At 36.4% G+C, this 12,127-nt stretch overlaps 2 protein-coding genes across 19 annotated transcripts in view; both read left to right on the forward strand.

Moving 5' to 3' along the window:
• Positions 1-12,127, forward strand: part of pde1cb (phosphodiesterase 1C, calmodulin-dependent b) — a 211,398-nt gene that overhangs the window by 146,470 nt on the left and 52,801 nt on the right. For 6 of the 18 annotated variants that reach the window (XM_051865956.1, XM_051865962.1, XM_051866041.1 and 3 more), the window contains one exon: positions 7,629-7,655. The exons of 9 other annotated variants lie outside the window; for them this stretch is intronic. In XM_051865956.1, the coding sequence (XP_051721916.1) occupies positions 7,629-7,655 (27 nt within the window). Of the gene's footprint in view, positions 1-3,286; positions 3,577-7,628; positions 7,656-12,127 lie in introns of those variants that run through there. 3 more of the 18 variants (XM_051866098.1, XM_051866130.1, XM_051866141.1) reach the window with 3 other exon arrangements.
• LOC127497596 (neurogenic differentiation factor 6-B) overlaps positions 1-12,127 on the forward strand; it is a 113,139-nt gene that overhangs the window by 23,434 nt on the left and 77,578 nt on the right. The gene's annotated exons all lie outside the window — the stretch shown is intronic.

The raw sequence follows: 12,127 nt of genomic DNA on the forward strand, positions 1-12,127 counted from the left end.
AACCATGACAGATTTTTCTAGGATTTTTTGACGAATAGAAAGTTCAAAAGATCAACATTTGAAATAGAAAACTTTTATTACATTATAAATGTCTTTGCTGTCACTTTTAATCAATTTAATGCATCCTTGAGTGTTTATTAATTTCCTTCAAAAAATAAAATAAATAAATAAATAAATAAATATTCGGATTGACCCCAAACTTTTGAACAATAGTGTATATCCAGTCATGTAACAATAGTATATAACTGTAATTCAAATCTAAGAAGCGAGATTTGTTCTCCATTTAATCTCACTGCTCTCTTGAAGAGCCAGTTGAGATGTTAAACTTCCATAAAGCTCAGCTCCTATAGAGAATGTATTGATAATGCTCCTTTATTCTATAAATTTATGAATTTGTTCGCTATGAAGTCTCCTGATCGTCAAGATGACTTGTATGCAATTCCTGAAAGATTGAGCAATCACTGGGTCATTTAGTAAATGGAATGGGAGAATAGAGTACTTCAGAGTGTGTGAATGTTTGTGTTAATGTGTATCTGACAGTGGGGCGGCACATTCATCTAACAGGCATATAATCTCACTCCACTGATGCGCCGCTCTTCAACTGCAAGCTGATTGGCCTCTTCATCTCTCCAGTCACAGTTTGTGTCATTAACTGCTTTTCTATTTCTCTTTTTCCTCCTCACCTCCTCTGTCTCTCTCCAGCATAATAAGATGCCTAAACGTTATTGCGTTGCCATTTCATAGCCAAGGGGCGTGTTTTTGCATCCATTTGCACTATTGTTAATTGTTTTGCTAATTGTTTTTTAATCGTTTTTAAGTAAACATGCTAGCTGAACATCTTTGACTGTTGCAGCATGTCTTATCAGCGGTTCACACCATAAGCACATTTTTAAGATGCTCTCTCAAGTTAAAAACAGTTCATGCCGGTCCATTCTTTTGCATTTGGTCTATTACTTTAATGCAAAAACAATGACTTTCACACCAGTCAAATTAACCAAACTCTTATGGCAAACAAATCAAAAGTACTAGTGTGAAAGTCTAAATCGTTTTGTCTCAATGTTTCTTCAAAAAAGTTAAGCAGATGTTATTTAAAAAAAAAAAAAACAACAACTAAAAATACAAAGTTCTGTCATGAAACTCTAGATGGCACAGGCTGATAGGTTCTTAACTCAACCTGCTTGCAGTCACATCATTCTCTATAGGGCACAGCTGACTGGTTCCTGCTGTGTCAGTAGCCAATGAGCTCGCTACTCAACCTTCAAATACTGGTCAGCATTTTCTGTAGCAGTTGCAGCATTCTTTCAGAAACCCTCCACCTTCCCCAGCTCCACCTGTACAGATCTGGGTAATACATGTATGCTATTTTCTACAGCAACAGCATGTATAACTTTCTCACAGCAGTGTGTCATATATGTATTAGCAGTAGCAAGTCCTGTACTTGCTCTGCAGCAGCAGCATAGATCTATTCTGCCAAGATCAAACATGTCAACATTATCATATCCATTACCAAGCCAAACACTTCGAGAGTTGTCAAGACAGAACTAGAAACAAATGAGACAATGGTTTTTTAATCGTGTAAATAAGCATGCTAGACTAAAGTCTTTGACCATTGCAACACGTCTTGTTTTTTTTTTTTCAGTTTTAAAAAATGCCTCTCCAGACACAAGCATGTCCATTCTTTTGCATTTCGTCTATATTTTTTAATGCAAACCTTCACAAAAGCTTTCACCAAAATCTGATGGCAAACAAACCAAATGCTTTTGTGTGAAGGTCTATATTGTTGCATTTTAGTAAGTTTTCTTAGGATGTTTCTTCAAAAAAGTTAAAGGGGTCCTTGATTATGATTTCACTTTTTTAACTATAGTTAGTGTGTAATGTTGCTGTTTGAGCATAAACAACATCTGCAAAGTTATGACGCCCAAAGGTCAATGCAAAGTGAGAAATTTCTCTTTTACAGAAATTGCTGTTTAAGGACTACAACAAACGGCTGGTAGGGACTACAATGAGCTTCTTCCTGGGTTAGTGACATCACTAAACCTAAAATTTACATAAACCCTGCCCCCGAGAACACGCAACAAAGGGGGTGAGACCATGTTGGGCTGCTTTAGAGAAGAGGAAGAGTTGTTGTAGAGTGTTGTTGCCATGCTGTCATTTTACGCCGGACTGCTTTACAAACGAGGGTCAATTCAATTCTGGATTTGAACAAAAGATTAACATGACGGCACATGCTAGCCAATGAGTTGAATCAACTACACAAATTTATCCACTAACCATTCAGAAACTCCAGTTGCATTGTGAAAATTGTAACTTCCTCCTGAGTCTCTCCATCAGTGTCCGACTCCGGTTTGAACAATGTAAGGCTGAACACCGTTACTGACAATCCTCATTTTGGCTACGTGAGATTCTCCAGCTTTGTTGTTGTTGAGCAACCAAAGTGCGAGCTGTTAAAGCTCCACCCTCTTCTGGAAAGCAGGCCGGGAGCAGCAGCTCATTTGCATTTAAAGGGACGCACAAAAATGGCGTGTTTTTGCTCACACCCAAATAGGGGCAAATTTGATCTGTGGGGTATTTTGAGCTGAAACTTCACAGACACATTCTGGGGACACCAGAGACTTATATTACATCTTGTTAAAAGGGGCATAATAGGTACCCTTTAAACAAAAAACTAAAACTAGTTACAAACGAGAATTGTTTTTTTAATCATTTTTAAGTAAATATGCAAGACGAACATCTTTGACCATTGCAACATGACTTGTTGTTTTTTCAGTATCTCAAACCATAAGCACCACAAGTAAAGTAAAACTAGAATCAAATGACACATTTTTTTACTTAAGAGTGTATACATTTATGTGTACTAGATTTATCTCAGGTTTATCTCAGATCAATAAGTCTTGGAAGAATTTGAGAAAATGTCCATATTAACATTTCTGACTTTTGAATGGTATCTTGGCGAATCTGAGCACATTGAGACCTCTTCTGACACTTTGGAGACGTATGCGAGATCACTAGATTTTTTCTCTCAGAAGACTCGAACAAAAGCTTCTGTTTAATCTCATTGCTGTCTAGGAGAAACAATCGAGATATTAAACAGATGTCATTTGTGATTTGTCCTATGGGAAGAGACCTAGTTTGTCATTATTGATCATACTGTCATCACCGCTGGAGGCTTCAGCCACGCTCAACTCCTCCCACCAACACTCGTGTCGTGAAATCAGGAGTCTGGGTTAATCTGGTCTGCGTTGTATTTTTGAGAGAGAGCGTGAGTGAGAGAGAGAGAGAGAGAGAGCGTACTGCAGTACCGTCACACACTCCTTGTGCTCAGACTCGGAGTTGAGCACAAGGGACAGGAAGAGGAGGAGGAGGTGAGAACAGGGTTTGATGACTGCAGCGTCCCGACCACAGTTCATCTGAAGAGGGGAATCTGTCTCTCCTCTGCTCCGGCTCTGGGATTAAGTTTTTTCCTTGTCTTGACATCATGGAGTCTCCCACCAGAGAGATCGAGGAGTTTGAAAGCACGTCCCTCAAGTACTTACAGCCCGACCAGATCGAGAAAATCTGGCTCCGACTGCGGGGACTGTGAGTATGAGTTTTTCAACAGGTTTTCTTGTGTTTTGTGTGTGTCTATCTAAGAGGTTGTCCAAGAGGCTGAATCTCATGTAAACATGCCCAGGTCACTTTGCACTGCAAAATCAAAAGGAAAAAATAAGAAATTATAATCTGTATAAAGCCTAAAGCTTGTTTTAGGACTGTATTTGCATGGAGACATTATTTTTTTAATGACAATTAAGCAATTTTTTTGTTGATTCCCATTACTGAAAAACACAGTTTTTGTTTAAAACAGCATAAATGAAATGCAGACGCGGTACAACAGATGCTATCATGATGGATAAATACGTTTAAACAATAAAAATAATTATTAATAAAATAATTAAAATAAAAAAGCATTCTTGGACACATGCTGGATTTGGATGGGCAAATACTGTAAAAAAAAAAAAAAAAAACTAATAATAAAATATTAACATTTTTAAAATATAATTCATGTTTTTCCATTATAATAAAGAGGATGTTTTATGTTATTTCTTAATTGTCATGAAATTGTCACCATGCAAAATGTCTTGATGGTTCCAATTCCTTTTTCTTCTTCTCTCATTTTGTAATATGACTTATACATTTTCTGGACAGATTCACCCATGAAGAAAAATTTATATATTTTTTTAAATGATCAAAATATGTACATTCACAAATATTATTCTTTAAATACAGCATATAAAGGTGTTTTATTGTGATTTTATTCACACTTCAATGAGGTCATTTCAGATTCACTGAGAGTTGGTGACTTTTTATTAATGTTTCAAATACTTCTCAAATATATATATTAAACAGCTCCATCATCTGTAGAAAAACTAATCTCTTCAATGTCAATCAATTTTTCTCTCTGGCTGTTATTGGGCGGCTGGAGAAAAAGTCTTATTGTCCCAGAAATCAGTGAATGAAATGCAATTTCCTCACTATGTGTGAAGAAGAAAGAATGAGTGAGAGAAGGAGAAAGAAAAAGCGAATGAAAGGGGATGAATGAGGGGCGGGCTTGTTTGTATCCTCTCATATTTTCTCCCTTCATGCAGTAGAATAGTAAACTTCCTCTGTTAATGTTATGTTTGAAAAGTTTTGTGTGTGTTTGTGTGTATTGGGTCTGTCAAAGTCAACATGAAATCAAATTGACCCCATTTAGTTTCTTAATACGTGTTTCTGGTCTTATTGATAAGTGCGCGTTAATCCAAAGAAAAAGATTTCTGTCTTCATAATCTTTCATCTGAACATATTAACTTGTTCCATCTCTGAAATGTCTTTCCGTTTCGGCTGACGTAGTTATATTTCAACTCCTCCCCTCCAACCACCTGTCATACAGAGACACTTTTCATAATCCAATCAATCCTTATTGATAAAATCATGTCCTTCCTATCTTATTTTTCTCATTAAATATCGTATCATACTTCACTTGAACATACATCAGAGTCATATTACAGGCTATATATGAGGAATAGTTTGCCTAAAAATGTAAACAGTCATAGCCTACACTATCAATTCAAATACACTGTAAACCCTTACACTCAAAATAATTAATTGGTTTGAGTAGGACAAACTTAAATTAAACAAATTAGTTCAGTCAAATTAACTTTTATGAGTATTTAGCACTTTCTTTTTATTTCAAGTTCACAGAACTAATATATTTTAAGTAAACTGAACTGTTTCATTGTTTTGAGTTGTATGAACTTATTTGTATTAATTTAGATGAACATAAGTTTAACTGAAACTGGGCTGGGATTTCTATTTCCCAGCATGCACTCGAAAGGGAGAGTAAATGCTAAAATTAAGTGTTTTATAATTTTTTTTTGTGCAAGAATAATGTTAAATGGGAGATTTAGTAGTGATTAATGTTTTGTTATGCTAATTTAGAAGAGTTTCTGTTAATGTGGGTTTTTGGAGAGTCAAAAATTTGATTGCCTCAATTTTTTTGAGTTTTGCCAACTTATTCGGGTTTACAGTGTAGTCAATCCAAACATGTTTTCTGTCTTCTGTAACACAAAAGCCGAATAATGAGAATTTTGCTGAATATCCAAGCTGTTCTTTTGATTGCAATGACAGCAGATAGTAACCTATGGCTGTCACGCTCAAAAAACATCAAAAAGCACCATAAAAGTGCATATAAGGTAATTGGCATCACACCTGGTGCAGCATGTCTTGAAGATTGAATATGCATGTGCACAAATAAAATTGTGAATTTGTTTTACGCACTTTTGCTGTTCTGTGTAACGGAGGGCAAAACAAGTGCTCTTTTTGCCAAAATTGCGTCAGTCCCTTTACTGGGTTGGATTTTTGCCCGTCACAGGACGTCAGGCCAGTTCATGGGGTGTTAAGCTGTTTTGCAGTGTGTTGGGCATGTAGAAGCAGCTGTATATGTGGATGTTAAAGGTTACTGCAGTGGCTAAATCTGACTGCATCAGCATTTAATCTCACAGAAAGCCTCAAACATGCACAGCTGTCGTGGGTGTGTGCGCATACGTGGACATGGTTATGCATGTGCACTTGTGTGCGTACAACCTCTTAATGGTGTGAAGCAGTACTCATAATTGTGTTTGGTGACTTCAGAAAGAAAAGGGAGAGAGTAGAGGAGTTTCCTTCTCTTACGGAGCAATTTCAGGCACCAGTGATAGTGGCTTATGGCAGGAATGAGTAATGATTGGGCAGCTCAGATTTTTCTTGTGTGCTGACTAATTGCTTCACCGTCCTTGTGTTGTTAATGGACTTTATAAAAGCACATATCTGGACTGTTAGCGACACCGTAAAAACATACCAGAAGAAGTGATCCTTTAAACAGCCTGTATTCAAAGTCATAAATGCTAGGATGCTTAATGGCTTTTGAAACAAAATTTGTGTAGTCTCAAAAATGGAAAAGATTTGATTTCACTGTATCAATTAGATATTGAGACGTTTTATTTTTTTAATATATTTAAATCAGAAAGGGCGTGAGTTTGCATGTGTTATATGTGGAGACTTTTAATCTGAAAAATATAATATAACAAGGTTTGCTCATGAAAATTAATATTCATCTTTATGGAATGTTATACATTTATAAATACATTAGACCACTTTTATACGGCACTCCTAGAGGGACATGGTGAAGGGAAAAAATATGACATGAAGGAAAAATTATTTGTCAGTGCTTTTGTGTTTCCCGAGAAACTTTGCGTTCGCTCGCAAAGAGCTCAAAAGTTTATCGGGGGAACGCAAAACATTTTGCATGAGAATGCAAAGTTTCTCGGGGGAACGCAAAACGTTTGTGAGAGAACGCAAAGTTTCTCGGGGGAACGCAAAACATTTACATGAGGATGCAAAGTTTCTCGGAGGAACGCAAAACATTTGCGTAAGAATGCAAAGTTTCTCGGGGGAACGCAAAACATTTGCGAGAGAACACAAAAGCTTTGAATTATAATTATTATTATTATTATTATTATTATTATTACTACTGTCTTCCCCTCCCCCCCCACCATGTCTGTTTAGGGGCTCCGTACTATTAAAACGTGATTTTAATCTCAAAAATATGTTCTAAGAACGTTTTGCTAACGTTCCCATTAAGATTCCATTAAGAAAACATTATTTCTGAATGTTATCTGAACATTCAAAACGTCCAGTTATTAAATGTTTTGCGTTAAGGTAACGTTCCATTTTAGCATTCTTAAAACATTATAACAGTTACTTTTGAATGTTCTCTGAACTTTCTGAAACAAGTTAAAAAACATTTTAAAAATGTTAGACGAGCATCCAACTAAAACGTTTTAGATAAAAACGCTCCATGAACAATGTATAAATAACGTTTTTGTGCTAATATGTTGAAAATGTTATTAAAGACCAGATAACATTGAACAAACATTCTGTTACTGGAAGAACATTTGTTCATAGCTTTGAGAGAACGTTAGCTAAAGTTCTGAGAATGTTCCCTGTTAATTGGGGAAACAGCAGGGTTTAAATGTAGACTGTGTGTGTATGTTTATTATTAAAGAAATGGTTAAAATATTCATGTGAATAGTAGCCAAATGCAGGTTTTTAACATTGTGTTTGTTTTGTTTCAGGAGAAAGTACAAGAAAACATCACAGAGGTAAGGCAGTGAAGATCTGAGGTGTGCTGAACTCATCACCGTCCTCTGTGAACAAACACTTTCAGCAATAAATGTGATTTCTCCAATATTTGTGCTTCATGTACTGTATGCATAAGCCAGATTCAATTACATTCACTCAAGCATGGAAACCTTTACCTGATGGAAAATTGATAGAAAAATCTCTCATAGTTTTTTTAAAATGGTAATGCTGTTTTTTTTTTTTTTTTTTTTTACATGGTAAGTGGAACATTGCTGTTCCAAGGTGGTCTATACTCTTAAAAATTATAGGTTCTTAACTGGCATCTATGGTTCCATGAAGAACTTTTAGCAACCGTGGAAATTTTCCAATCCTTAAAAGGTTCTTTTGGAAAAAGATTCTTTAGATTATTTAAATATTTATTGCCCTAAGAAAAAATTGGTTCTTTTAGGGTGTGTTCACACTTGGCATGTTTGATTAGCTTAAAACTAACCCTAGTGTGATTGCTCTGTTAGTGCAATTCATTTGAATAAGCGTGAATGCTACAATCCGAACCAAACAAGTGGACAGAGACCGCTGAAAAGATGGGTCTCGGTCCGCTTCCACACAAACTCTGGTGCGGTTCAAATGAAATATGAACGCAACACGGACCAAAGACATGTAAACGACACAAGATGCGGCCCTAAAAAGGACAGAATGCTCAAGTGCCTGTTTTTTCTCGTCATAGTCGCGATCATAGTTGCCAATCATAGCTCGGTACAGGCATCAGAACCGCGTCTCCTCACAGCAGATCTTCATTTGTGTGTGTGATGGAGGAATTCCTGCTGCTGTTTTGACTCCTTTACACACTTCAAGAGTTGTCATCATATACCATCATATGCATATGCATATACAGCGAGTGCATTTATCCCAGCACACAGCATTGTTTTGGAAGTTCCGTCACAAAATATTCATCATAAAAGCTTTTTTTTTTTTTGGTTTGGTGTTAAAAATGAACCAGGCAAACCAGGACTAAATGCATTGTTTTCTTTTTTTGGTCCGGATCAAAAGAACCAAGAGAACCGAACTACAAGTGTGAACACGCTAGGGGTGTAACGGTACATGTATTCATCCCGAACCATCACAATATGGCCGTCACGGTTCGGTGCATACAGTCAGATGACGAATACAGTCAGTCACAGGCGATCCACGCTCCAATCCAGAAGGGTGCGTGTATGGTAATGCATCGCTGTTTGCTAACTGCCACAACAAGAGAAGAAGAAGAGACAATCTATGCGCCAACTCAAAACAAGACTTCAGATGGCATGCAAGTGCTTGCTAGTAGCCTATACGCTGAGTTTTCAATTAATTTTTGTGACACGCTCCACTAACTTCACGGAAAGAAAACCAAGACGACAGAAAGCGGCATCCTGTTTGTTTTCTTTATTTTACAAAAGCACAATGTTTTGTTTTTACTGTTAGTGTACACAAATAAAAATAGGCCTTTTATAGTTTCGAATAATGTCTTATTCTTATCTGCATGACCATAAATGACAGAGTATTTTAAGTTGTTTCAGCTGTTATAATGAGACAAAATCATTTGGCATTGTGCCGATTTGTATCGTGACTCGTGGAAGTCTCACTCCTTCTCACTCATCTTTCTGTGATTTCTTGAAAAAGCATGATATTGAACTTTGTGCATTCACCATTTTTACCGCATGTTAATGAACTCTCACGCGCAAAGATAACTAAGTTTTATTTTTCATTATTCTATTTATTTGTACTTTTAAAACACAAGAGATGCTTTTCAGTTTTGCAGCTGATTGTGACCAAATACCTTTTGTTTTTTTTTTATCAGCCCTACAAAAAATATGACCTATGCAAGAGTGCATTCTGTTTACTGCTTAGTGCTTAAAGGGACAGTTCACCCAAAAATGAAAATTACCCCATAATTTACTCACCCTCAAGCCATCCTAGATGTACAGTTGCAAGAAAAAGTATGTGAACCACTTGCAGAATCTGTGAAAATGTTAATAATTTTAACAAAATAAGGGAGATAATACAAAATGCGTTTTTTTTTACATAAAACAAAAAAAAAATAGCTGAATTTATTAAAATAACCCCATTCATAAGTATGTGAACCATTGATTCTTAATACTGTGTGTGGTTACCTGGATGATCTACGACTGTTTTTTTGTTTTGTGATGTTTGTTCATGAGTCCCTTGTTTGTTCTGAGCAGTTAAACTGAGCTCTGTTCTTCAGAAAAAATCTCCAGGTCCCAAAAATTCTTCAGTTTTCCAGCATTTTTTGCATATTTGAACCCTTTACAGCAGTGACTGAATGATTTTGAGAGCCGTCTTTTCACACTGAGGACAACTGAGGGACTCAAACACAACTATTAAAAAAGGTTCAAACATTCACTGATGCTTCAGAAAACATGAAAACATTTGGAATTTGAAGATCAAGGTAAATTGTATTTAATTTGTCTTCCGGGAAACATGCAAGTATCTTCTGTTGCTTCCGAAGGGCAGTACTAAACGAAAAAAAATTATATTCAAGCGAAATAAGAAAAATTTGGACCTCTTCATCCTGTTCAAAAGTTTTCACCCCCTGACTCTTAATGCATCATGTTTCCTTCTGAAGCATCAGTGAATGTTTGAAACTTTTTTAATAGTTGTGTTTGAGTCCCTCAGTTGTCCTCAGTGTGAAAAGATGGATCTCAAAATCATTCAGTCACTGCTGTAAAGGGTTCAAATATGCAAAAGATGGTGGAAAACTGAAGAATTTTTGGGACCTGGAGATTTTTTCTGAAGAACAGAGCTCAGTTTAACTGCTCAGAACAAACAAGGGACTCATGAACAACCCTCACAAAACAAAAAAAACAGTCATAGATCATCCAGTTAACCACACACAGTATTAAGAATCAGTGGTTCACAAACTTTTGAATGTGGTAATTTTAATAAATTCAGCTATTTTTTTGTCTTATGGATTATATGTAAACATCTTTTATGTAAAATATCTTATTCGGGACAGTACTAAATAAAAAATAACATGCATTTTGTATTATCTCCCTTATTTTGTTAAAATTTTGCACATTTTCACAGATTCTGCAAGTGGTTCACATACTTTTTCATGCAACTGTATATGACTTTTTCTTTCAGCCAAACACAATCAGAGTTATATTAAAAATATCCCGGCTCTTCTAAGCTTTATAATGGGAGTGATTGGAGGATGAAATTTTGAAGCCCAAAAAAGTGCATCCATTGATGATAAAACTTACTCAATGCAGCTCCGGAGGGTTAATAAATTCCTTCTGATACGAATCAATACGTTTGTGTAAGACAAATATCCTTATTTAAAACTATATAAAGTAAAATAATGGGCTTCCAGCACGACAGCCATACGCATTGGTCTAAAAAGTGTTAACTTCCGCGACACATGTACACAATGACATGATGTACTGCGCGTTATAACGTAGGAAATAGCGTAGTACGTCACGTGATTGTGTACTACGTCGAATGCATATGGCTGTCGCTCCGGAAGCTCGTTATTTTACTTTATAAAGTTTTAAATAAGTATATTTGTCTTACACAAATTTATCGATTTGCTTATTAACCCCCCGGTGCTGCGTGGAGTACGTTTTATGATCGATGGATGCACTTTTTTTGGGCTTCAAAACCTCCAATCACTCCCATTATAAAGCTTAGAAGAGCCAGGATATTTGTAATATAACTTATAACTAATTTCTGTTGACTTTTGAGTTAGTTTCAGCTGGATTTTCCAGCAGGCGCTGATATAAAAGATTTCTCAGAATTCCTGATAAATCCCATTAGAAATGCTGGGACCTGATTGTGGAGTAAGCTTGTGATGGAGTAGAGTTACCTCGTGCATTTATCAGAATTACATGGCAACACAATCCACAAAGAAAGGCGATGACAGCGTGCTGCGTTTGTATGCAGTTTGTGGCTCTTTGCATCTCTGAAAACATCTGTTGAAACAAATGTGCTTCGGTTTGAGCTGAGCACTCTGCAATTATGAGTGAGAAGAGGTGGAGAGACAATAACAGAGAAAGAAAGATGTCAGGAGAGCCAATGCTGAAACATAACGTAAAAGAGACCGAATGAGAGAAACACACACACAGAGAGAGATGGTTAAGTCAGGTCTAATATTAGAGCGAGAGTGGGTTTAATTGGGGAGGGCTCAGCAGAGACTTTCCTCCGCTAACAGAGGGAGGGATGACTTCCTGTGCAGCTCCTCTCTGATTGACAGCTCAATGGGAGTCTGGGTAATTATGGCAGGCTAATTGGCTGCAGAGCATTCTGGGACTCTGTCATTACAGAAGCAACAGGACAGTTACAAACACACGTGTGTGAGCGCATTATGTGCATGGACACACACACACATGAAGATCTGTTTTCATATTAAATTAATTGAGCAGTTATTCTCAATGTAACTTTTGTTATCTTTAACATTTATTATTATTTAGAAACTTTTATTATTATTATACTAATATAC

This window comes from Ctenopharyngodon idella, chromosome 2, assembly GCF_019924925.1.
Source record: "Ctenopharyngodon idella isolate HZGC_01 chromosome 2, HZGC01, whole genome shotgun sequence".
NCBI classification, from domain to species: Eukaryota; Metazoa; Chordata; class Actinopteri; order Cypriniformes; family Xenocyprididae; genus Ctenopharyngodon; species Ctenopharyngodon idella.